The 26,479-nt window shown below is 45.1% G+C and overlaps 1 protein-coding gene and 1 long non-coding RNA gene across 2 annotated transcripts; both read right to left on the reverse strand.

The window, feature by feature from the left end:
- Positions 1-3,693: 3,693 nt before the first annotated feature.
- On the reverse strand, positions 3,694-20,373 carry LOC148593572 (SMC5-SMC6 complex localization factor protein 1-like). Its single transcript, XM_088530425.1, has 3 exons — positions 20,359-20,373; positions 20,236-20,314; positions 3,694-4,196 (listed from the first exon to the last, which is right to left on the reverse strand). The coding sequence occupies exons 1-3, from the start codon at positions 20,371-20,373 to the stop codon at positions 3,712-3,714; spliced, it is 579 nt and encodes a 192-aa protein (XP_088386551.1). The 3' UTR covers positions 3,694-3,711.
- Positions 20,374-20,753: 380 nt separating this feature from the next.
- Positions 20,754-24,007, reverse strand: LOC148593573 (uncharacterized). The gene is made up of 3 exons (XR_015913689.1): positions 23,393-24,007; positions 22,816-22,943; positions 20,754-20,874 (listed from the first exon to the last, which is right to left on the reverse strand). It is a non-coding gene; the product is annotated as an uncharacterized LOC148593573 (long non-coding RNA).
- Between the last annotated feature and the right edge of the window lie 2,472 nt (positions 24,008-26,479).

Raw genomic sequence — 26,479 nt, forward strand, 5'->3', positions numbered from 1 at the left:
ATATGTTATCATCAAGCCACCCAGTATCCGTATGAAGTTCAACCTTTAGTAGTTGAAGAGCCATTATAGATAGTGGGTCCCCCATGCTGAGCAGGGGTGCTTTGAAAAGCTTGCAGGGATGATTGGTTGTCCACTGCAAGCTGCCACATCTTGTTTGCTCTCAGAGGAGGACTCCCACAGGCCGAACATATTAGGATAAAGAGAAGAGCATGAGAAAAACCTCATTTTAAAAAAAAATCAGCGTTGTAGCTTTAGTGAGAAAGAACAAATGTTATGTTTTAAGACTACATGGGCAACTAAGACAAATAGACAAACAAGCTAAACAATTTTGATTGCAATTTTATGTGACTTCCTTTACATAGAGATATCTCATTTAAAAAAAAAAATACTTAGCTTTGCCCTCCCTCATTTTTTTGAGAGCATCACTGGCTATAGCTAAGCCGGTGTATAAATGGTTACATATCTTAGCAAAACCTGTGCTGGTTTTAAATAAAAAACCATGCACCTTAGGTGCGCTGGCAGTTAAACAGGAATGAAGTCGTCTTTGCGTAGTTCCCCTGAAAACCTGTGACATTTAGCAAACATGTACATGCTCGTTTAGGTAAGGCAAGAACTTCAGATTAATTAGACTTCAGCTGTTGGTAAGTGACAGGCCACCAAGGCAAACCTGCCTGTGTCAGCACTTTTGCATACCCTGACTGCTTGGGCTTTCCGTGTTTTATTTTCACTTTCTACTGCTTTCAACACTGTTGACAGTGTTCCCGCATCACTCAGTCCTCCTGAAAGATTAGTGAAACTTGTATTGAATGAACCCAAAAGTTGGAGCTCAGGTTCTTAACTGGACTTCTGCAAATTACTCCTTCACTCTTTTTTCCTTCTTTTCTTTCTTCCCTCCTTAGTCAGTGGGTAGGTAATGGGAGGTAATAGTTATTCCTGATGTTGTTATTGACCAATAAAACAGTCTGTTTTCTGTTTTTTATGCTATCATCAGCTTTAGGCAGATAGAGGTTTCTAGTATTTCTAATTAGCTATTTTGGAGGTGTTTTAGCGTGCTCCAAGGAACACCTGGTTCACAGATGCCCCTGCGTCCTAGAGTTCTTAGAGTCCTGCTGCTTTAACATTGCATCTGTGCTACAAGGATTTCCAGCAGGACAAATCGCACTAAATATTATCCAGTTCATCTTTTTCTTAAAAGAAGACGTTTTGCATTTCTAGAACTGCATAGTATATGGCACTAGAATAGTTAGCTAGTGATATCCTGACTTAAAACAACTTGCTAGGCAAAACAGAATCTTTTTTTTTTTCTGCAGAGATTACAAAATAGAGTGCGACAGAAAGAAAGATGTACTTTCAGAATGTTTCCTGATGAAGAAATTGGGGAAAAGAGCTGTTAAATTACTTTTGTAGGCTCTCCCTACAAATGGGAACTCAAATGTGTGGCTTGGGACTGGTCAGGGAGCTTTTCAATACATAATCCTTATTCAAAGTGAGAGAACGCCAGGGAAAAATGGTGTCACCATTTAATGAAGGGTTTGCCATGCATACCCACTGGATGTTTAAGTTAGTGTTACACATGGAATATTAACTCTGACTCTTGCAAACTTTTGAATGTTTAATTTTGCCATGTTAAGAATGTTCATTTAGCATATATTCTTTACAGTATCTTGGAGAGATGTACTTGAGACGAGTTTAAATAGATAAGTAGGATTTAAATGCCTTTTTTTTTTTCTCTCTGAATGACATTATGGCAAATATTTTTAGAGAAACTGGATTTAACAATATCATTTCTCTATCAGACATAATGCTTTTGTTGCTTTAATTTGTATCTCTAATATATTGCATTAAGGATATGAATACTCTGAAGCACTTGCCTTTCCAGATCCACTAGCTCTTGCTGTAGTTTTCCAAGTCCCAATTATTTTTTAAGTCCCCAATTATCTATCAAATTTGTAACAAAAGAAAACTCAAAGATTGCCAATTTATCTGCACTTGTTGCATTCCTAAGAAAGTATGAGGATAGTATTTTTTCATTGTGTCCTGCAACACAGAAAACTGAAGTTCATTTTTAGGCCATCTCACATACAACAGAGGCTTTTTGGTGCTATTTTCTTGCTGTGGAAAATCAAAAGGGCACAAACAGAAACAATTCTAGTATGAGCTGACCCCTTTATTTTATTAGAGCAAGCTGTTCTGAGTGCATGTATAAAAACAATAATCAGTCATTAAACACTGAGCAGTTGTAACGAAGATCTGGTTCCAAGACCAAACCAGTGTGAGTATCTTCAGAGGATTAATTGCTATGAGATCATATATCTCAGCTGCAGAAAGGCTAAATGGAAGTTTTTGATGCAGCTGGCTTGCTTATGTAACTTATTCCCTCTAGTCAAGCAACATCAATTTCAGAAGGAGCTATTATCCACACACTTTCTTTTAGGGCTCTTTTTAAAATATTATAAATTGCTATTACAGAAGAATTACAATTGGAAACGTTACTAATTAGTACTTCCCTTCTGAAGGCTAAAATTTTAAATTATTCCAAATCTATTATTGAATCCATCAAAAAAATCTTATTCTTAAGCAGCACTTTTTTCTCTTTTCCGTTTAGAAGCCGGCCTCTCCTCAGCCCCAAGTCTGGCCAGGGATCTGTACAAAGATGCAAGGCAAGAAGAGTGTTCACTGCTGTAGAGATGTGCAGCAGGAGCTCTCCGAAGTACCCAACGCCTTCCCATTTCCATTCTTCTTAGGCAGCAGGATTGCTCAGTTCAGCTGCCTCAAGAGCCTCAGTACCTTTAAAGAACAGCTCAGGATTTTCTCTTTCTCTTAATTAGTTAAATGGACCATCTGATAGGACATGTAGCACGCAATCCTAAATTAGGTTAGAGGATTAGTGCAGAGGATTTATCGTGTGTAGCTTGCATGTATTCACAGGCTGGAGAACAAAGTTACCACACTAAACAGGGTTTAATTTTTAAGGAGATCCATACTTACTGTCAGCATCTGATGCCCAGTGGCTTGTCTGAACTGGCTTGCCTAATTCTTTGCAGGTTCCCCTGCCAACATAACTAGATTTGTGCCACCGCTTCCAGCAGCATCTTTATTCCGGAGCATCCCAAGAACATTACCAGACCAACATTGTACACGTTGCTGGTGTAATGGATGTGTTGAGACACTGCAAGGCAGCACGACTTAGAGTTGAGCCAGGAGAGCACAGGGGCAGTGGAGGGTTTTTTCCATGTTTCATTTATTGATAGATATTCTGAATATTAGTTTTATGAAAAATTATTAAAATAGGTAGGTAGATACTTGTAAGGAAAAAAGTGGCTCGTTAAAATTCAGGTAACTTAAGGATTGCTGGGCTTGAAAGCCAAAGTAGAGTAAGGCACAGGAGTGGTAACAAAAATTTCCAGGACAGAAAAAGCAAAGTTTAATTTAGTGCAAATGACACAGCATCCTCCCGAGGTCAGCATGGACATCCAGATCTGTCTGACAGCTGGAAGGCATTGGCATTGGGGAAGTTTGGCTAAAAAAAAACGCACTGAATGAGTGCATCTCACTTCCAGGAAATCCTGAAATCATGGGAGCTGCTACTAGGGTCTCTGTGAAACTTCCACTTTCTCAGTTGCTGAGAAAATAACGTTTGCCCAATACCAGTGCTTAGCAGTCAAGCCTTAACCAGGGGAACTAGCTTGGAAGTTAAGTGCTGAGAAGATGTCAAACAGGGAGCTTATGTCCCATCACCATAGATTCCAGTGTTGCCAGTAAAGACTTCAGCTGTTCTCCAGAAGAAACAATCATGTTTGCAGGTATTTCTTGAAGAAACTGTGAAAGCTTTTGAAAAGTTTCTAGCTCCCTAAGATATGTATGTACTAACCAATTACCAGAAAAAATATTTTTCAAATTAGAGTCATTACTAGGCATTACTGGGAGTGTATTTGAACAGGCTACCTCTCCGAGAGCTAAAGTAAAGGGTGAAGACAGATTATAAACTGAACAAAAATTTAGCAGCATCTTATTAAATAAAACTAAGCACAATTCTAGCTGCTGATCGTGGAAGTCTTGTTCTGTGTGCTCACAGAAGCTTTCAATGGTCTTTTCTGGATGGAAAGTATTCAAAAGTTCCTGTTTTACTGGCAGGGACTCAACATAATCCAGTCGCAGTTTCCCATTGGAGTCCCTCTGCTGCAGAAGCACCAGTCCTGCGGGAAAAACAAACATGACTAGTGACAGCATATTCAATTTGGCAGCTGAACAAGATTTTGGGTTGCTTTTTCTGACAGCAGCTAGGAGTCCATTTAAATTCCTTTTTATACTAAGTTAGGTCGATGCAACTGATAGGTCACATATTTACCATCCACCAATTTAGAAGTAGACAGAACCCTTAGAACAGCTTCTTTATCATTTTTACCTTAATTTTCTTACTGATTTTGCTAGGTTGCAAGATAAAGATTATTCACCTAGAAGTGGAAAAGAGATTCAAATGTGTCTTATTCTAAAATTTCAAGTAGCAGTACATAGAAAATGTAAAAGGAAAGTATTATTGCTGATGTCAAATTTCATTAAGCATTTTACAGGCTGTTATATTTGCTGAAACTGACTCCAAGCTATAGTTATCTCATTACAATGATCTTTATTTTTCCTTTCTGGATGGTGCAGCTGACTGTCCTAGGCCATGAAGCAAGATAAACTGTTTTGGTAGGAATCCTAGTCTCCCTTAACAACTAAGCTACAGGATTTGTTCTTAGCAAATTGCTGAAATGCAAAAGTTAAATACTATAATAAATAGATATAAAGTAATTAAATGGGAATGTTTAACCTGTTCAGATTATGCTAGATTCTCTTTAGTAATTCTTTTTTATTAGTACAAGGGAGCTATTAGTATTTAAATAGTTTGCAAATGTCTGGATAAGTTTATGAAATGCCACACCAGTAAGAAAAAAATGAAGGGGGTTACACATCCTAGAGGTGCTGATTTTCATAGAACGACACAACAGAAATCCTTGTATGTGGATTTGGGCTACAATGATAAAGTAATGATGCAGTTTGATAACTTGAGTATATTTTCAAGAATCTATTTTAATTACCAGATGCCATGGCTAATGATTTCACCTCATTACCCAGTATTAGAGTGAGATTACAGCAGTGCCGTTTCATTCTATCGCTGATTTTGTAAAATAACTAACTTTGGCAAGTTGAAGAGGGGGCAAAAAGTAAAAAGAGACTGCAGGGACGTATTGAGCTGGGTAAATACCCGTTGAATGAGTCGCACGCTTTCTGCCACAGCGTTGTCAGCTACTCGACAGGCCCAAGGCCTGAGTGTGACACAGGCCAGATATGGGTACGTGCAGCCTGTGGCCTTGCGAGAGGACCTTGATGAATGCAAGTGTGAGTAGATCTACTCCCCCAGGACAGCAGCATCATCCATTGCCTGCTCTTTGCAACAGCCCTGGAAAAATGCACAGCTGTCAGGGCAATGCCACTTCCAGTTGAGGAGCCGGGCTTGCTAAAATATTGGCTAGTGCATCACTGAGAGCGATGGAAGAGAGTGCAGGTATTGGCTTGGTGTGTCAGGGCTGTGGTGCAGGAGAGGCATAAAACACCTGGGAGCCCCCGAAGTGCCACTCAGCAGACACAGAGACAGAAGTGCAGGGGGATGTATTGACTGCGAGATGGTGCTGGTATGACACGCACAGAAGTAGCCTTTAGGGGGCAGGAGAAGACTGCAAATCCAGCCATCTTCTGCCAAGACTCCAGTAACATTTTGTTTCTCGAGCTTAATTAAGTAATAGGCTGTCTAAATACAGGGCATTCTTTTGCCTTATGGCTGTACACGGAAGGATTTTTTTTTTTTTTTAATTCTGAACTAAAGATATAGTGCACAGAGATTAAATTGACACAGCAGGTCGCCAGGAAGGATATCACAAATCTTAGTAAATGAAAAAAAGCAGTTGATATCCAAGTCCATTCTTTCATTCTTTGCAGCTGTTCCGGATGGGCTCGGGATTCGGCAATAATCAGCCAGAACGAGGTGACTACATTAAGCATTTATTCAGCCGAGAGCACCTAAAAGCAGCAAAGTATGGATAACTACTCACGAGGTGATACCTGCCAATCTGGACCCGAATGTCCTCTTGAGTTGGCAGACGAGAGAGAGAGTTGCTGACCGGCTCCCGCGGAGACAGCGTAGGCCTCAAAGTCAGGAGGATCTTCTCCCCCCGCTCTCTCCACACTGTCCACTTTTATGCTCGGTGCATCCTGGCACGTACGGTCAGTACAACCCAGGAGGCAGGCCGGGGGGTGGACAAACGCCACCTCTAGTTGCGCAACTCTCCCCCCCAGGTACGCAGGCGCGCATGCCAGTCGGGGGTCTCAGCCCTCAATTCGAGGGTCCTGCCTTCCTTCTCTTCTTCCTCATTTCCGGGTGTTTGACCTCCAAAGCTAGTTTGGAGGACATCTGCGGTTAAGTTGGCTACAAGCCCGGCCGAGCGGCCGGCTTCAACAGGTTTCCAGGGGGGCTGCCTGTGAACCGGGCTGAGCAGCTGCATCCCTGTTCCTTATCGCTCAGTCTGGGCAGGCAAACATCTTCTTTCTCAAGGTCTGGCCTCTTCTTCTCACAGGAGATTTTTATGACTCTACAGATCACAGAAATTTCCATCTCCAATACATGCCACCCCGTGATCTGTAGAGATCATAAACAATCATAAGGATTCCCACCTCCTATACATACCACCCCGCAATCTGTAGAGGTCAATCTATTGTAGCCAAGCACCCGAAGAGATAATTTTTTCATAGCAGTTCAACCACGTCTCGTGTCATCATCACTATGCAAGGGAGACAGCATATGATAATATTGGAAATAGAAATAACAGCTCGAATAACAGTATCTATAGCCATGGCCAACCCCGTGTCCATCGTCCAAATGGAGTCCAATCACCTTCCATTCTCAATTGATGAGTCAGGTCCTGTAACGCCCGGACCTGGGCATGCATAGACGTGGTACGATCGCTTAGAGTCATGCGGCACATGCCCCCTGCCTCCTCACATCTACGGTCATGTACAAGCAGAAGCATAGCCATTGCAGCAAGGTTGTGTGCCGAACCGAGTTTACATCTACTAACAATGATGGCAAAGCTGTCGTTGTAGCACTGCAGGATTTTTCTAGCCAGCATCCTGGTCTGTGTAGCGTGGTGGGTGCTTGCGCGGCAGTGATCCCTGGAGCAATGACGTTCTTGCATCTCTCTCTCTTTTTTTTTTTTTTTTTTTTTTTTTTTTTGAAACCTGGTCCCTAAAATAGTAAGCCGCCCTACTGTGCAGGGTGGCGTAAGCAGTCCAATGGGCCTACGTGCAGCAGAGTTAGCATAAGCAATTTTTCAGGAAAGTTCTGTGGTTTTGTGCACAAGTTAATTACGCTGTCACTCATGCCAGCAGCAGGCTGCTTGGCCTACATTCGCCTCCTAGATGGTCCTCAGAGACAGAGGTGGCCATCACTCACATCAAGGTCTGGCATGGCATGTGTCCCCACTGCTCAACGCCTAATGGGTTGCAACCAACAGCGGAGCTCGAGGTTCTTCTTGGTGGCGAACACAGAGGCCAACCCAGTCTTGCCCTTGACTATGGTAGGAGGCACTTAGGCTTCAGCTGGTCATCAAGGCAGTCTCACTTGCCTCATGCAGTAGCAAGGCACTATTATGGCAGCACACACACAGCTTGTCATTAAACATGGGTAACACACACAAAATCATAGCCTCTAATAATAACTACATTGTGAGCATGTTGCAGCTTGGAGCGGGTCAGGAATGCCAGACAGCAACTTCATAGAAGCTGGAACTGACTTCGTTTATTAGCTTTTCATGCAGTACATTTATATGATTCTTAACAATTAGTGATGTAATTACACAGGCTCCTAATTGGTAGACAATGATCTAACTCAGACCCTTACAGCCCCCCTTACTTGTTTAGCTCATCCTTTTAGTTCAACAGCTCTTTTATTCCCTCTGACCTTGGTCTACTTTCTTATCTCCTAGTTAGCACTCCCTTTGTTCTTTCACTGAAACCTGAAGGCTGGAATTGAGCAGGCCTGCTGGGCAGCCATGTACGCGGCTCTCTAGCCATCCCTCTACAATTCCCCCTTTTTCTTTTGTACCAGCAAGGCCTGCTTAGTAGTACAGGACACTTCTTCCTCTCATGATGTTCTGCAGGCTCACACTTCCCACCGCTAGGGTACCAGCTGTTTGCCTGCTACATCTGATGTATGTGAGGTTGCTTCCAGCTAAGGCCTCTCCCATTTTCTCTGTCACCCATCCGATTTCAGAAACCAAGCATAGATAATTACTCTTGAGGTAACACTCGTCGGCAGGATACTGAGACTGAGTATTCTCTTGAGTTAGCAGATTAGAGGGTTGCTGACAGACTCCCAACTCGGCAGGCGTCCCCGCAGAGACAACGTGGGTCTCAGTGTTAGGAGTCTCACCGCCCCCCCCCTTTACGCTCTGCTTTATCTGTTTAAGCCCGGTGCATCCTGTCACGTAGGGCCAGTACGTGCCAGCAGGCAGACCGGGGGCGGGTGGACAAACTCCACCTTCAGTCACATAACCTTCCCTCCTGGTCGTGCAGGTGCGCATACCAGTAAGTGGTCGCAACCGTCAGTCTGAGGGTCTTGCCTTTCTCATCTCCTCCCTCTCGGGTGTTTGACCTTCAAACTAATTTAGAGGATGTTTGCAGTTAAGTTGGCTACAAGCCCGGTTGAGCAGCCGCCTTCAGCTGCTTTTGGAGGAGGTCGGCTCTGAGCCTGGCTGGGCAGCCGCCTCCGCACTCCTTATCTCTCAACCCGGGCAGGCAAACATCTTCTTTCTCAAGGTCTTAGGTTCTGTTTTGTACAACAGTTTTATGATTCTACGGATCGTACAAGTTTCCAGCCTTCAACCATACCTCATGTCAGCATCAATATACATAGGATGAAACACATGATAAAGAGGAACATAGCAAATAGAAATACTAGCCCTACTAGCGGTTGCTATCCTCGTCTAAAGCATTACAATTCTTCAACCCCCACTTTAAAAGAGAAATCAAATCCCCCCTTTTCTTTAGATTAGGTGACCCCGGGAAGCAAGCCAGCCTTGAGGCGTCAGATTCGGATTGCGTGAAAAAGCAGTTAATAACCGTGACATTAAAGCGCGCAAACAGGTACAAGCAATCATTAAGCCAATTACAAACAACAGTCCCCATAGTAACAACATTAACAACGATTTCATCAACGATTTTATCCATCCCCCAATTCCTAACCAGTCCGTTAGTCCATCTAGACCGAAGAATCCCACATCCTTTGTTACTTTCTCTGTATGCTTGGTCAGGTCGTGGAGCTGTTGATGTATCGCCGCTGAATGATCCTTCAAGTCCATGCAGCACATGCCGCCACAGTCCTGACACCCATGTCCGTGAGCAAGAAGCAGGAAATCAATAGCGGCACGGTTTTGTAATACAGCGTGTTGTACCTGGGTTAAATCATCTGACAATTCGCTAAGCACCATACTGGTTGCGTTTGCCTGCTTGACTGCCCAGCATGCAAGATGTTCAATATTCCTGTGGGCTCGGGCGGCTGACACCCCAGGACCGAAGAAAGACGCCACTATCACCTCCCAATCATTCCATAAATCAACATCATCAATGCAATCACTGCTTATAGCAACCTTTGTACTTCTTCGTCGCCTAACTGCTATTTTCCGGCTCCCAGGAGGCCCGTGGGGCCATATCATACTAAGGCGACCGATTGTGCAAGGTCCTCCCATGGGCTGGGCTGGAATGCCAGCCCAGGCTCTATTTCCACATATAAGGAAATATCCGGGAGGAAGTTTACGAGGCAGAGCATTACCTTTAACTTCAGGGACTGACCCGGCGCACCAGTTTTCCCAACTTAACCTGTTTCCATTCGGGTTTACAGGGGTGGTGTTATTGGATAAGCGGAGTGGATAAGGCAGTGGTACTGCCGTGGCACTAGTATTTAAAAAAATGCAAGCAGTAGCATTAAGAGAATCTAGTAGCTCAAACTCCTGTGGGGGGTTATCCATATCCAGCTGACCGTTAACCCACTGGTCGAACTGCGACATCACGACAGACATGTTCTTATAGTCACACCAGCTGCTACTTGCGTTCTTACAACTATCATCATAGTGAGCCGCAAAAACCACCGCTTCGCTATCGTTAAGTGGGACCCCTACCAAACAGGTCACAAAGGGTGTGCTGGGTGTCGCTAAGCTAGCACAAAATTGTGTAGTATTTAGCTCCCTGGCCAATGTTACCCAGATATTTTGCCGAGGGTCGAACAGCCATGGGTGGAGTACCGAAGCCTCCCACTCACAGACATTAAGGCCCACGAGAATCAGCACCAGAAATGTCTTCATCTTGCGTGGGTGGCGTTGGCCCCTCTGCTACCTTCGTCCACCTGCTGGGCACCCACAGGGGACCTGAAATGGTAGAAACACACATGTAACCCCTGCCGAGGAACAGCACTTCAGCAGGACCTTCCCAGATTCCAGTTTTCGGGTTTCGGAACTGTACCCACATTCTGGTCTCCACGGGAGGAACACACTGCGTGTGCTTGACAATAGGGGGCACTTCCTCTGCACCAAAAATGCACAGATGATTTAGCACAAAGAGAACAACTGAAAGGCGCTCTTTTGGGTCAGAAATGTCCTCAAACTTTCCCAGATACTCTTTCAAGGTTCGATGGGCTCGTTCTACTACTGCTTGTCCCGTAGGGGAGTGTGGGATACCCGTACTGTGCTCCACCTCCCAGGTATCACAGAAATGATGGAGTGTCTGACTAACATACGCGGGGCCATTGTCAGTCTTAATCTTTTCAGGTACCCCCAAGACTGCAAAGCATGCTAACAAGTGTTTTTTTTACATGTATGGCCTTTTCCCCAGGCTGTGCCGTTGCCCATATGACTTTAGAAAAGGTATCGACACAAACATGGACGTATTTCAGTCTTCCAAAGCTCGACACATGCGTGACATCCATTTGCCACAGCTCTAAGGCCCTCAATCCTCTCGGATTAACCCCGATACCCAATCCTGGACCATGGTGACTACACTGTGGGCACGCCTGCACAATTCCCCGTGCATCTTCCAAGGATATCCCGAACTGTCTTGCCAAACCCTTAGCATTAGCATGCAACATTCCATGACCCACTCTTGCTGCCTCGAACCGACTGAATGGTCCCATCCGAGGGGCTACACTCACCAACTTATCTGCTCGGGCGTTCCCTTCCCCTAGGCCTAATTCCCATGTATGGCTACGGATATGTATCACGCAGTAGGACTCGGACCTCATCATAATCGCCTTCCTTAGTTGAAAAAACAACTTTCCCAATCGCTGATCTTCCATGGCCTTAATCAAGGCATCTTCTATTCGGTCTACCACTCCTGCTACGTATAAGGAGTCAGTGACCACATTCAAGGGTACTGACACCCACTTGGTGAAGGCCCAAACTACTGCTTTCAATTCCAAGGTTTGAAGGGAATCCTTCTTCTCCGCGGATAAAGTCTGAGACTCCCACCGATCTCCATTCCGCCAGGTAATTGCGGCCAAGCGCGACTTTTTACCTGCATCTGTGAAAGCTGTCACCGCATTTGCCAATGGTCGCTTGGATCGCCTAGGGCGTTCGACCCAATCATAATTGTTTAACAAATGACCGATTTTCCCCGACACTGGGCGCGATATTATGTCCCCTGAAAAATCCAACAACGCCAGCTGCAGAGCTGTCGAGTGCCTAATTGCCCACTCTAAATCTTCCTTTTGTATCGGTAGACCTATCATGTTTGGCTCTTCACCTGCAATCGCTACGACCCGATCCCTACCTTTCCGAATTAGAGATCCCAGAATCTCAAAGGGTGTCGCAAGGGCTGTTTTTGGGCGCACTGCAGGGAATACCCATTCTAGCACCGATACCTGCGTCTCTCTCCCTTTTTCTTTTGTGAGCTGACTAATTACAGCAGCGTAACTAGTCGGCCCCTTTAACAGTAGTAAGGTTATACCGAGGTCCAACCTCCGGCGGCGGGCTAACCGCTGAGACAAGACCTGGGAGAGATTCTGAAGGCACTGTTGTTGCTGCTCTGTCAGGTTGATTGGCGTCGCTGGGTCGGTACCTTTTAGTAAGGGCACTAACGGTGCAATCTCATCATTGGTGATACCTAGGACAGACCGTACCCATTGCAAATCCCCCATAAGGGTTTGCACATCAGACAACGTGCGCAGGCTCACCTTCAATTCTGCCTTCTGTGGCCTAATGGTAGCCTCTGATATAAGCCAGCCCAAGTACTTCCAAGGCTGAGCACGTTGTACCTTTTCAGGTGCGATTTGCAACCCTCGCTCCCGAAGGGCCTTCGAAATTACTTCCTCCTCCTTTACCGTAATAGGTTCTGCTCGCGCAAAAAGGATATCATCCATATAATGATAGATCAATGTGTGTGGCCACTGTGTACGCAATGGCTGAAGGGCCGCAGCCACAAACAGTTGGCACATTATCGGACTGTTCTTCATTCCCTGGGGTAACACTACCCACTGACAGCGCCTAGCAGGTGCTGCCCTATTTATGGAGGGTAGCGTAAATGCAAAACGGACAGAGTCCTGGGCTTGCAGCGGGATGGTATAGAAACAATCTTTTAAGTCAATTATCAACAAGTACCAATTTTCCGGGATCATAGAAGGAGAAGGCAGGCCGGGCTGTAGAGCCCCCATTGCCTGCATCTGTTGATTAACTGCACGAAGATCATGAAGTAACCTCCACTTCCCTGACTTCTTAGGGATAACAAAGATCGGTGTATTCCATGGGCTAGTGGAGGGCACCAAATGACCCGCCTTTAACTGTTCCTCTACTAACTCTTCTGCTATTTGCAGCCTCTCCTTCGTTAGCGGCCACTGCTCCACCCGGATAGGGTCTTCTGTTATCCAGGTGATAGCAATGGGCTGCTCGACAGTAGCCGCTAAGGAAAACCCTGTCCTGACGCAGTTGAGAGAACCACTCCTAGCTGGGCCATGCACTCCCTGCCAATCAACATCTGAATAGGAGCAGGCAACGGCAGGATAGACACGTGAGTGCTGACCACTTGATGGTCTATTGTAAGCTGTACAGGGTAAACACTTTCCTCTGTTTGTTGAACCTCGCCTACACCTCCAATGCATGCTGCTGCTATCCTTTTTGGCCAATGCCGTGGCCAACACTCGCTTGAGATGATGGTGCAATCTGCACCAGTGTCCATTAACCCTTGACAGCACATGTTTTGGCCCCGGAAACTCACTTGCACCTTTACTAACGGCCGATGTTTCATGTTTAGAGTTAAGAGGGCTTGTCCTCCTGTAGATCCAAAGCCTTTTTGCTTCCGTGACGGCAATGAAGCCGCCCGGGGATTAATAGCCCCTAACAAATTCTGCAAAGGAACTAATTGAGCCAATTTACTGCCTTTAGCAATAGTTACTGGTGGGGTCAATGTGTATACCACCAGGTTGATTACTCCTTCCGAATCCGAATCAATAATCCCAGGTATTACAAAAATACCAGACATTCCCGCCAAAGATCGTCCCAATATCAACCCCCCACTTCTTTTCCCTGACCAAGGTAAGCCCTTAAACTGGGATGGGATTCGCACGGGGGAGGCATCTTGTAGACAGATGCTTACTGCGGCTGCCAGGTCAATGCCCAGGCTTCCCCTTGTGGCAGGCAGCCAGAGCTCCCCCCCTGCACCATTGTTCTCCTCGCGCGGGCAGGGTTCGCGCTCACATTCCCGTTTCCCGAACAAACAGTACCAGGGGCTGATCGGCACGCCTTTTGGGAATGAGTGTCTCTCTGACATCGGGGGCACCAAACACGCCCTTCATCACAATTCTTCCGAATATGTCCCCGACGACCACACCGAAAGCACTTAGGGCCATCATCACTCGGCCGTTTCTTCTGTCCCTTTCCCACAAGGGGTTGCAGTGCCGCCGCTAACACTCGAGTCGCCTGCGCCTGCTGAGCGGCTGAGTCAAGCAGTGCCTGCTCTACCCGAGCCCCTAAGAATGCTCCTGGGTTTCCCACACCCCGACGAACAATCTCTTCAAGCATTTCCTCAAGGGACACTCCCTGAGGCAATGTCACCAGCACATCCCTAGTTCGCTTATTAGCATTCTCGACTGCTAAGGACTGTGCCATAAGCCTCCTAGTTCTTTCATCTAACGCGTCCATTTCCTCTAAGGTCTTAAGCAGACGATCCACAAACTCACCAAAAGGCTCGTTTACACCCTGTTTAACATTTACAAAAGACGGCCCCTTCTTTTCCTCTGGTAAGGACATAAACGCTGATAAGGCGGTCTGTGTCACGAGCCTCAAAAGAATAGGAGGATACTGCATCTGCACCCCCACATCCGCGAAGTTTCCCTGTCCGATGACCGTTTCGGGCCGTAAATTAAACAACGGATCATCCTGCCCCCGCGGCACAGCGCATTCCCGTGCCGCGTGAGCTGCCCACTGTCTTTCCCATAACAGTAACTGACCTGGTGTCAAGATTAATTTTGCGATTTGTTGACAGTCACTAGGAAGAAGCATATCGCTGTTAAAAATGTAGGATAGCATTTGTCTGGAGGGCTCGCCTTTGATCCCCCAACGCACAACCGTATCCCTCAATTGACTCAGAATTTTCCAGTCAAATGGATCCCATTTACCCGCTGCCCCCCCTTGACCATCCGGCTCAAAGGTTACCGGGCACGCTACCCTCATAGCCGGCTCCCATTGACCCTCCAGAATTGCATCCCTGATAACCCCAGACCAACGCGAAGAGGAAACCCGCGGACCCGAAAGCCCCCCGGAAGCCCCCGACCACCCCCCATCTGTGGCTCGCCCATCTGCCTGGGCTTGAACCAGCGCTCTAGAGGCTTCTCGGAACAGCTTATCAGAGGGTCGGTCCCGGCTTCGCTCTGGTGGTTGCTCCTGTGGTCTATTTCCAGCTGCCCCTGCCGGGAGTGATGGCGCCGATGGCTGCTGTGGCGATTCGGGAGTCGCGGTCGATTCGGCTGGCGCAGGTTCCGGTGGTGGAGGTGATGACTCCAAGGGACGCTGAAGTTGTGACGACCCACCTCCGAGAACGCTATCGATCAACTCCTTGGCGGTGCTCTTTGGGACTGCAGTGGCGCCTCGTCCAAGGGGGCCCTTCTGCACTGCCGATCCCTCAGGAGTTGATTCCTCCCCTTGCAGCATCTGCGTCGCGGCTGCTACCATTTTCTTTTCAGCCTGCATACACTTGAGCTGATTCGCCACCTCGCGCCAAGTTTGACCCAGTTCTTTGGCAGCTTTGTTGCCCTCCAGAGTGGCTTCCCATAATGAGTTCCCTATCTCACGCCACTCTGTTATACTAAAAACAAATTGTGGCTCCTTTAAATGTCCTTTCTCCCTTGCCCACTTAATCAACTCATACAGCTTCTTCGTGCTCACTGCTGCTTCCCTTTTTGCTAATAAGTCCAGCAGCAGTTGTTCAGCAGCTTCTCGCTCCATGTACACGTGCACTGGGAATTCTGCTTCTAACCGTTACCCCACGCCGTCTTCCCGTGTGCGCAATCACGGCCGGCTTACCCGCTCCGGTCCCCTTCTTGGTCGGATCACTCGGCTGCACCCGTACGTCGTCCTCCGGAATCCCGCCAGGTCCCTGTACCAGTCCCTGTTCGGAATCTGGTCCCTGTTCGGGCGCCACTTGTTGCAGCTTGGAGCGGGTCAGGAATGCCAGACAGCAACTTCATAGAAGCTGGAACTGACTTCGTTTATTAGCTTTTCATGCAGTACATTTATATGATTCTTAACAATTAGTGATGTAATTACACAGGCTCCTAATTGGTAGACAATGATCTAACTCAGACCCTTACAGCCCCCCTTACTTGTTTAGCTCATCCTTTTAGTTCAACAGCTCTTTTATTCCCTCTGACCTTGGTCTACTTTCTTATCTCCTAGTTAGCACTCCCTTTGTTCTTTCACTGAAACCTGAAGGCTGGAATTGAGCAGGCCTGCTGGGCAGCCATGTACGCGGCTCTCTAGCCATCCCTCTACATGAGCACACATATTAGAGTCATTAAACACAGTCTGGTTATAACTTTCATTACTTAGCACGTATTTACATGTTGTTCTAGAACACACCCAACCTTTCCCTACATAAGCTAATATGGTTTTACTATTACTCTGCGGATTGATCCCATAATGCCATCCACCCTCTTCAGTATGAAAAGGAAACATTGTTCGCTTTGAGGGCATCGTATTCGGCGGTGGGTGGGTGGGGTCGGGTAGAGCACAGATAGACCTTCTCAATGGTGACATCTGCCAGGGTCAGTACGTAGGTGGTGGCTGCGCGGAGGCCCTGGTCATGGGTGAAGTTCACAGATCTCCATCACGCTTGAAGCTGTTGCTCTTTCTCTGTGGCCACGTCCCAGACGATGTTTTCAGATCTCGGTGGGGAGGACTCTGTTGTCTCCGTCTCTCAATATACCTGCAACGACACTCTGCACCCACGTCTGGGCCTGGGTGCAAGTCAGGACAAAGGAATCATTATTTTGTTCAATTCCCAGTGCTTGCAACACACCTCATGATCTCTACATAGGGTCACTGGCCCTTCCGTGCCCCTCATACTGGAGCTTGGGTGTCACTTCATTCTTGTATTCTATACTGAAGTTATGTCCCTAGTCTCTCTGCAAGGATACAAGTCAGAGTACAGCTCTCAATTCTCCTCCTCCCTCCGGAACATCTGGTCCACTTCCGGGGAAAGGTGGGGGGGGGGATGGGGAAAAGCGGAGGGGGAGGGTTTGCCTTTATTTTTGAGAAGTCATCCCCCGGGATCCCATTCAAGTATTCCTCTCTGGTTTAATACCAACCCTTCCCTAGCAGGGAAGAGACTAGAGTTCGCTCCAGATTCATATGCTACAGTCAAGGTGGCTACCGCACGATTCACACGGGAGATCCCTCTCATCAGGGTAAGGGGCATCCACTCTTTGGTCAACCCTCTATTGTTGAGCACCCTGATTGATTGGATCACCTGGACCTTCCCTGGTCGCAGCACCCCAGCAGCTTCAAGAGTCTGGTGTACGGCTTGATGGCAGTCAGTCACAAGTTTGCCCTTGACAGGCTGGTCACCCAAACCCCAAACAGAGATTACTTCCCCCTTGCGCTTCTCTGGGTTCCTGTGCACTACTGTGACCTCCGCTCCCGTGTCCACCAAGGCATGAACCGTTTGTCTATTTTGTTCTGAACAATAAAGGGCACGTGTAACAAACGAACGATCGTCTTGGCGAGCGATGTTACATTGGAACCCTTCAGACACTGGAGCTTGGCCATGCCCCTATTCTTGTTTTGGGCGTCCAAGCCCCTCCTGAGGGGGAGAAACTGTCTCCAGCTTCTCCTTCAGTCTGAATCTTAACACTGTCTGCTCTATATCCTCCCACGGGTGCAACACCTGTGATCTATCAGCCTTGGACATTATTCCTGAGCGCTGCTTCGCAGCCTGGACCGCACGAACATTATATCGGCGTGCTAGTTGGCGTAATACTTCTGTTGGTTTCCCATCAATTTCCTGTCTATTAACACCCTTCTGTAAAAGCAGACGGAAGAGCCAAGCTCGGTCCCCGCATTCCGACCCTGCCTTCACACTCAGCCCTCTTTTCTCACCGCCGCCTTTTCCATCCACCTCTAATGCCAATCCTGGAAGGTCCCCTATCTGTTGCAACTTTTCAATTATGTTCTCAATAGGGTTTCCTTGTTCTGACATCAGAACTGGAATTAGATAGGGGCGCCACGCTACTGGGCATCCCTCCAACAACTGATTTCGCATCCCAGGTAACAACGGCTGTTGCAGATAAAGTTCTGGACTTCCCAATTCTATAGCAATCTTCATGGCATTTGCCTTAAGCATCTGACATGCTTGTCTTATAGTTACCCAGGAGGAGCTGGATGGGGGCCAATCACCATCATTAGTGTGGCGGTAAGCGAGACCCTCAGCTACCACAGCAATAAGACTCTTGCCGCTTTCCGTCCACTCTTCGCAGGGCGGACTGTACATACATGTCATTAGTTAACCCCAAAAACCTCGAGGCATCAACATTGTCAATTATCACCGAATCAGCCCCTTCTCCCATTAAGCTTACCATCCAGGACTGTGGTTTCTCCCCGGCTTGTTGTTTATATTTCGCTAGCAGATTCTTAATATCTTCGGGGGTGAAATCGGTTAGCTCATCCTGTCGCACCACTTGTCCTGCCCTTGGCAGCACAGCTTTCCTTCGTATTACCGGGGCAGCTCGCCTTTTTGGTTTGTCCTGCGATGGGCCCTTCTCCTCTGGTGTGGGGACTTCCTCGTCTGATTCCCAAATATCCCCATCCCAAGTTTCCGGGTCCCAGTCAGGGTTGCTGATAATAGTCCACACCCGGCTCCCCTTCTGCCCCGGTTTTCTCCCTCGCCTGTTCTTTACCACTTGTGTCATGTACTGTGTCACCAATCTTATATGCACACAGCAGAGCACCTCCCATCCGACCGGCATGTTGCAGTCGGACCGAGTTCTTAGTACGGTCAGTCTCCCCAAATTGACCCCAGTACTGTAACACTGCCATGGGGTCCTTCTGGGTCCATGGTTCTGGAGATACCTGGGTGCAGGTCTCCCATCGGTTCCACAGAGTATTCCATGGTTCTGGCCCCCATTCAGGACGCTCCCTCGGAGGTGCAGCCTCCCTGCAGTCGCCAGTGCTGCCTGCAGCTCTCCCGAAAAAGAACCACTGCATGTCGCACACACAATAAAGACCACAAACACAAACAGCACGAACACGAGTTCTATCAAGTGGCACGACCTCACCTAGCTATGCACTCCACTAGTGAGTTCCACTGTTTAATTGCTGAATTCCATCCTCGTCGCCAATTATGTCCCAGATGGGCTCGGGATTCGGCAATAATCACGCCAGAACGAGGTGACTACATCGAGCATTTATTCAACCGAAAGCACCTAAAAGCAGCAAAGTATGGATAACTACTCATGAGGTGATACCTGCCGATCTGGACTCGAACGTCCTCTCGAGCTGACCGGCTCCCGCGGAGACAGCGTAGGCCTCAAAGTCAGGAGTTTCTTCCCCCACCCCGCTCTCTCCACACTGTCCACTTTTATGCCCGGTGCATCCTGGCACGTAGGGTCAGTACGACCCAGGAGGCAGACCAGGGGACGGACAAACGCCGCCTCTAGTTGCGCAACTCTCCCCCCCAGGTACGCAGGCACGCATACCAGTCGGGGGTCCCAGTCCTCAGTTCGAGGGTCCTGCCTTCCTCCTCCTCTTCCTCATTTCCAGGTGTTTGACCTCCAAAGCTAGTTTGGAGGACGTCTGCGGTTAAGTTGGCTACAAGCCCGGCCAAGCGGCTGGCTTCAACAGGTTTCCAGGGGGGCTGGCTATGAATCGGGCTGAGCAGCTGCATCCCTGTTCCTTATCGCTCAGCCTGGGCAGGCAAACACCTTCTTTCCCAAGGTCTGGCCTCTTCTTCTCACAGGAGATTTTTATGACTCTACAGATCACAGAAATTTCCATCTCCAATACAGCAGGTGCTTTCTTTTATTAAAAAAAAAAAAAGTTATGTTAATTCTATTACTACAGTATATTTTAAGACAAGATGTATGTTCCCTGTCACTGAAGGAAAAATATTGTTCAAAATATTTATCATGCGTCTGCCTAAGGGGCAATATATCTTTTTTTAGAAACTAAGGCATCCCTCCCACCATTATCCCTAAACAGCAGTTATCACAATTACAATATAGAGTCCCTTCTTAAACTAATTACCAAGCTAATTGTGTTCTTCAAAGGCAATCACATTAATTTTCATAAATGCTGAACAAATTTGTGTTGAAATACATGATTATATAGAGATTTACTGATCTATTTTTGCAAGCTAGTGTAAAAATAGATCAAAACAAAAGAAAATCCTTAGCACTGCTTGGTGCCTAGGTAGTCTTTATCTTCATTAATGAGTTTGGAGAATATAGTTACATATGGTGTAAAATTCAGAATAAAAACATAACCATATTGGGGAAAAATGTGAAAATCCTGCTTAATGCTATATTCAGCTGATCAAGATAAGTGTGAAAACAGTAATATTTTATTGTGACCAAAACAGCCTGGCTTAAAAATGTTTGAAAATAACATTGTATTTTAAGCCAAAAAAAAACCCAAAACAGATCCTGGTAGGCACTTTGCATGCACTCACTGCCGTGCCGCAGGAGCAGCCTGCCGATCTCCAGGTGTCCGCTGGCCAGCGCGTCGTGCAGCGGAGTCACTCCACACGCCTGGCAGAGCAGGTCGAGTACGCAGTGCTGCCATGGTTACACGCCTCGTGCAGGGGCATCCAGCCGGCGTATGAATTAAGGCAAGTTTTAGGAACGGGCAGGAGTGGTACTGAAATGCTAATGCTGCCACTCATTAGGCAGCCAAGCGCTTTACTTGTTCACGCGTGCTAGGGTCACAACGGCACGTTGGGATTTTGAGCTGGAAATTGAGTTGAAAATCATTCGAAAAAAAATAAAACATTTTTTTTTTAAATAAATCAGTAGAAAATGTGATGAGTGTTACCACATACTCTAATTATAAATTAGCCTTTCATCAATTCTTGCTTTAAAGTCCTGATTTTGAGTTGCTTAAAATAACTAAGGCAATGTTCATGCTATAAATGTAAACTTTATTTTCAAATGGCTCTATCTTCAAATTCTCTATCTGGCTTAATTTTTTAATTCTGTAGAGAAAATAAGGAACTTACCTTTAACATTAATGCCTCTTCCAGGGAAAGAGAGAAGCTGAATCAGTCTCTCCACTTTGTTTCTTATGCAAACTTTATGCAGGACTGTCTCTCCTACCATAAAAAATTAATAGATTACACTAGACTAGGCAAGATGGCAACTAAAGAAAATAGTCAAAGTGCACAGAACTAGGAGATCTGGCTATATGCCAGAAAATTCAATAATAGGTAAGATTTTCCTTTGTCCTGTTTAACCATCTTTTAAGGAAATTCAAAAAAAACCCACAGAGCTTCTGTTCCACCAAAAATGAAATGTACTGCAAAAGGTTTAGCACAGGAATTATCTCCCCTCAGTTCAAGGTTTAAAGCTTCAATCACACTATGAAAGCACCAAGTGATCACAGAACACCAAAAATACTGGGTTTTGAATCAATAAAACTTTAGAGTGCAGTTTTCCTCCCTTAAATTTATTCATGAACCTACATTAAAATGTATGGTTCTTTTTACACAGTGTTTATAGCTTAATTCAAATGAATGTTTCTGGCTAAGCACAAGTGCCTCTACACACCCAAGTATAATTCAGAACTTCAGATCTGTTAACAGATGGTTTGCTCTTTCTCAATAGGCTGCCTGACTTGGCTACAGTAGCAAGGGAGGGGGGAAAGAGAAATAAATTAGGGGGTCCTAATAAAAAGAAAATAAAAGAGAGAAAATTCTCTGGAAAAAAATCCCAAGTCTTAGTATCATGTAAAGCTGAAGTGTGAAAAACTGAACAGCAAGCAAGTGACAAATGCTGTATATAGGTAAAGATACCATTAGTCTCTGCATGATAAAAACTTCAGACCCATTCTAAATGCTATTTTGCTTTCACTAAGTGATTAGATTTGAACAAGAGCCAGAGGAAAATCTTGATGCCAGGTGAAAGATGACGCACCAAACATCTTAGGAATGAAAAATATCTTGGGCTAAATCTCTCAGCCTTTGTGATAAGATTAACATGGTATATTTTGTTATATTAATACTTTCACTGTGTAAATCTGTCAGCTCCATCCTCGTTCTTTTCAGCAGAAGGTACTACTTATGATTTTAGCAGGAGAAGAATAGAAAAAAAAAGCTTTTTTTTTTTTTCTCCCTAGTCCTTCAGCTCACTTTTCTTTGTAAAAGTCAGCATGTAATAATTCACATCAATTTTACTTGCAAAAGCAATAAAGAGGGACCAATTTTAAAAATGCATGGTCTGGCTCTGTTACTGAAGCTCGCTCAAATCCCCAGAGAGGGTGAGGTTTTATGTCCGTCAGTGTTTGTGACACAATTCTGATTCTAATTTTTTGAATGATCATGGCTTTCTTTTGCCAGTTTTTTCTAAGCCTCCTCATGGGTACCATTGCTAATATAGTTGTGTTTTAAAGGATGCAGGCAAATTTCTGATGATGATGATTAAAAAGTAGTTCCAGAAAATAAGCCTGTTCAGGTAAAGCCTTATGTAAGTACGTTTTATTAAATTTGTATAATAAGTGGGTCCCAAATGAATTACTGCAGTGCTGTTTTATTCCTTAGGTACTTGGTTTCCAGTATAGCTAAGACAAAAGCCAAATGCCTTTCAGAGTCTGGGATGAATGCCTGGAAGAAAACAGTCCATATGCTTAACACAGCTACGTAACATAGCATCCTCCTCGGGCTTTGTTCACAAAATGTCTAGGCCTGAAAGAGATGAAGACCAAATTAGACTTTCAAATCAGAAGACGTTGATCCTAGCAAGCACAGGTTGAGGTGGATTAGCAAAGTAAGGTGGGCAGGGTGGGAATGAGCTCGCCCAAGCTGCACGCTGTATTTGCTGTCTCGAGCAGGGGGCAGGGAGGAAGGCAGCTTTATCCCACCATATCTACAATTCCTCCTTTCAAACGGATGCTGAAAGAAGAAACAGGAACCAGAGGGAAATATTTCCTGGACGCAGGCGGTCATTTTAGTTCAGCATCCGTAAGGATGAGATTTCTAAACCTGAAACTTGATTCGACCCACTGAAAGTCCTTAACGTGAAATAGATAAATAGAGTACCTTTAATATTGATCTTGTAAAGATGAACCTCTTCAATCAAAGGGTGGCAATTCTCTTTGGTACGTGAAACCTCTGCTTTTGCTCGAAGTTTCTTCGCAAATGGAGCGCACTCATTAAAGAATAACTAGCTGAAAATACAGCAAAGTGGACGCATGTCTAAAACCTATACATTATATTTTAAGATAACATATATAATTAATATTGTTACAGCATGTATATATGTCATACTTAGATCCATGCATTTCAGAGCTATTTCTGAAATGTCTTAAGTAATTTCTTAGCCTTTTAACTGTATTGAAAACAGTAAAAAAAGTAAATTTCCCACAATTAAACTTTTTTCAAGATAAATCCATAAATCTCCATTAAATTTAATATTGGGAAAATATATCAGACCACATATCTGGAGGATGAGGGGTACAGGGGACCCTCAGCCTAGAAGTGTTACAGGTTTATAGTGGAGCTTTCTGTCAGTCTCGGTAAACAACAAAACAGGTCACACAAAGTTCAAAAAATGTGTCAGGTCAGGAGCTGTCCCCCAAAGCAGAATAAAACTGGTGATGTTATAGGTATTAATCACAGTAGATCAGGCAGCACTTCAACTTGGTTCTGCTTATCACCATTTAGAATCAGTAATGCCCTCTGAGACTCGGGGCATGGCTGTTGCCCTATTTTCCTTCTCTTTGCTTTCTTCATCTTCCTTGTCTCACGCGTTCCTCTCTCTCCTAAAGCAGGCAAATAGGAACAGAACTGTTGCAGAAGTAACATTATCAGTGACTGTGTGCAGGGTAAGTTAAAATGTAGTTTCTTCTCTTGTACTTTATGTAATAAAGCCATCCACCCATAGCTTGCTGTATCTGAGTTTTTAAAAATATGATCCCTAAATGATGTTTGCATATATAGATTGTTTAAAGTCACCTTCTGCAACCTTTTTCATATTGATGTTTTAATGTACCTTAGTCAATATTTCACCCTTGTATGCTGGCCTCAGAAGTGAGTGGGCTCTGTCTGAGCAAGAACGTAGGAAGTTCTGGGCCTCTCTCTTGGGATTTTTTGGCAGCTGAGAAAATTTTGATCTGGACAGCTGTAGTCCTACAGAAAAGCTAATTGATTCTCAGGGAGTTAATGGAAATATTTACCAGCTTTTCTGCTCCAAGCCTGGGGAGCAATTTGGCAAAGAAATGCCACTCTCCTAAAACTGAGGGTTGGACTAAGCCAGTGAGCCTGGTGCAGACACCAAGCAACCTGGGTGCTAACAAGCTCTTAGGTGCTCTTGCACTGCTCGGATAACCTCGGATGGGTGGCATAGATGTCTTGGCTTCTTTCCAGAAATTCAGAGGCTCCAATCCACTTACACCCCTCTCTTTAAAAAGTCATGTAAGTTGTTCCAGTTTGGCAAAAGCGCAGGAAATAGCTCAGAAAGGGGACTCATTCAATGATTATCCAGAGGTGGAAGCAGATTACGTGTCACCATATCTAAAGAGAGATACTCAAAGAAGGCTTTGAGTACCTAACATACCAGAACCTGCAAGCTACTCGCAACTGGTGAGGGACCCCTTGCTTGTGCCCAGCAGAGTAGGAGGGCACTTTAGGGAACCCATAGAAAAGCTGAGCTGACAAGATGCTACATGAGGAGAGGTGGCAAAATGGATTCACAGTTGATACTTACTGTATGGAACGAGAAAAAGGCAATTGTAATCCAAGTCATTCAATTTGTGGTAGAGACTGATTGATCATGATGGCAATATTAAAATCAGCCATTGCTACTGTGGATGTGTTAACATGTGTTGCGGTTGGATGGGGGGGTGTAAATTTGGTAAGAGATGAATCCCCTTGCGTTCTAGCCGATCCTCAAAGGTTAGAGGGACTGGGGGCGGCTGGACTCCTCTCTTAATAGGGATACCAAATACTGTGCCAGCTATATGCCCGACTCTGGCAGCATCGGATTCACTGACAGTCTGCTGACCGTTGGTCCGATCGCCTTCCTAGGAGCGAATCGAGTTCCCAAATAGTGTGATCAACTATAAGCTCGACTCTGGCAGTATCAGATTCACGAACAGTCTGTCAACTGTAGGTCTGATCGCCTTCCAAACAGCGAATCAAATTCACAAATAGCACAATTTATTCAAATGCAACATTTGGAAAACAGGTTTCGGGTGTCAGTACAGGAAATTCTCTACTACAGTGTGGTAGATAAGATACAACTTGAACGGAAGATACAATGAAAGATAAGATACAACTTGTCTATAAGCAAAGGATTTTAGTTAGGATTTTAGTGAATCTAATTAAAAGGTTTTGAGATGCTTTTCAAACACTCACCATCACATGAAATGTCAATGATGTAATGTGCCAAATCAGCTACTTACGTAAAAAAGACATTTCTGTCCATAAGGAAACCTGAGAGGATCCAGTATTCCACTACAGTTCAAAGAATTGCATTTAATAGATTAGCAATTTCACATCTGAAAGCCTAAAAGGAAGAAAAAAGTAGCATTTATAGAGTGGTATTATATAACAAATCCACATTGATGGTATCTTAGCAATAATATTAAAGAATATCTATAGACAAAATCCCATCAATTGCCAAATCATTTCTACACTGGCTTGTTTGTTTGTTTGTTTGTTTTCCTGCTCAAGAGCTAACTGTTACATCCTGATCAGTAAAATTCATATGCCACTGATGCCACAACAACCAAGATTTGACATTGGAGAAATACAAATTATTTGGAAACATACACTCTAAATTTTCCTAAGGAGTTAACAGGCCAATATACAGCTCTTTAGCAGGCTATCCAGCAAGCACTGTGAGATAGCAGACATGTAACATTTATTCAGTAGCACTAGTAATCCACTTAATATTGGCTGGGTAGAACACCACTGCTAGTGCTGGGGATAGTTGATCCAAAGGTAAGTCAGATCTCTCCATGCAACACTTCAGCAGGCCATGCTGAAATACTTTATGCAATGATTCTGAAGTGAGTTACTCCTCTGACCACGTAGCAAAGTCATGATGTGTGTAACTGTGAAAGAAGCGTAACCTGGGAGAATATGTGCATGCACAGTGGCAATACACAGAATTCATTTGCCAAAAGCCATCCACCTAAGGTGGATCATCGCTGGGACACAGAGCTTCTACACTGCTAAACCCTGCTACATGCGTTCCTGTAGAAGAGAATGTCTGCTCGGACATATTGGACAATGGAAAATTTTGGACAAGAGACAAGTGAGTAAGTACTTACTTTTCAACTTGAGATTTTGAAGAATCACTTAAAGGAAACAGAACTGTTCTGTCGTTTGTTGTGCTGTAGTACCACAATGAATTATTTTTCTGATAGTCCTTGGAGACCCAAATATGTTCAAAGATCAGTTTAAAATAATTTAATAGGATTCCCTCAGGAGCTGAGAAGCACCAGTGACTGCTGAAGTGTTTTCAGTTTGAGTTTCATCAATAAATCAAAATCATTTGTAGAAAGCCTACATAAATAATGTCCGTATACTTAACAGCAGCAATAGACTTTCTTGTCATTCAAAAGGAAAGGAATAAGGGCACTGACAAGAGCTTGCCCGGACAGGCTGTGGAGTCTCCATCATTGAGGTGTTTTAAGAACTGGTTGGACAGACGTCTGGTAGGAATGGCTCTGCACTGGAGAGCCTAGATGATGGTTAA

Source organism: Tinamus guttatus, unplaced genomic scaffold (genome assembly GCF_059628265.1).
Source record: "Tinamus guttatus ecotype Peru unplaced genomic scaffold, ASM5962826v1 Tinamus_guttatus_pri_ptg000374l, whole genome shotgun sequence".
Lineage (NCBI taxonomy): Eukaryota > Metazoa > Chordata > Aves > Tinamiformes > Tinamidae > Tinamus > Tinamus guttatus.

Bases quoted from the DNA above. Each gene is read 5' to 3' on its own strand.
- LOC148593572 (XM_088530425.1), bottom strand. The intron at 4,197-20,235 runs GTGAGTGCATGC...TTTTTCCCGCAG, and splicing joins GCTGCTCCTGCGGCACGGCA to GACTGGTGCTTCTGCAGCAG.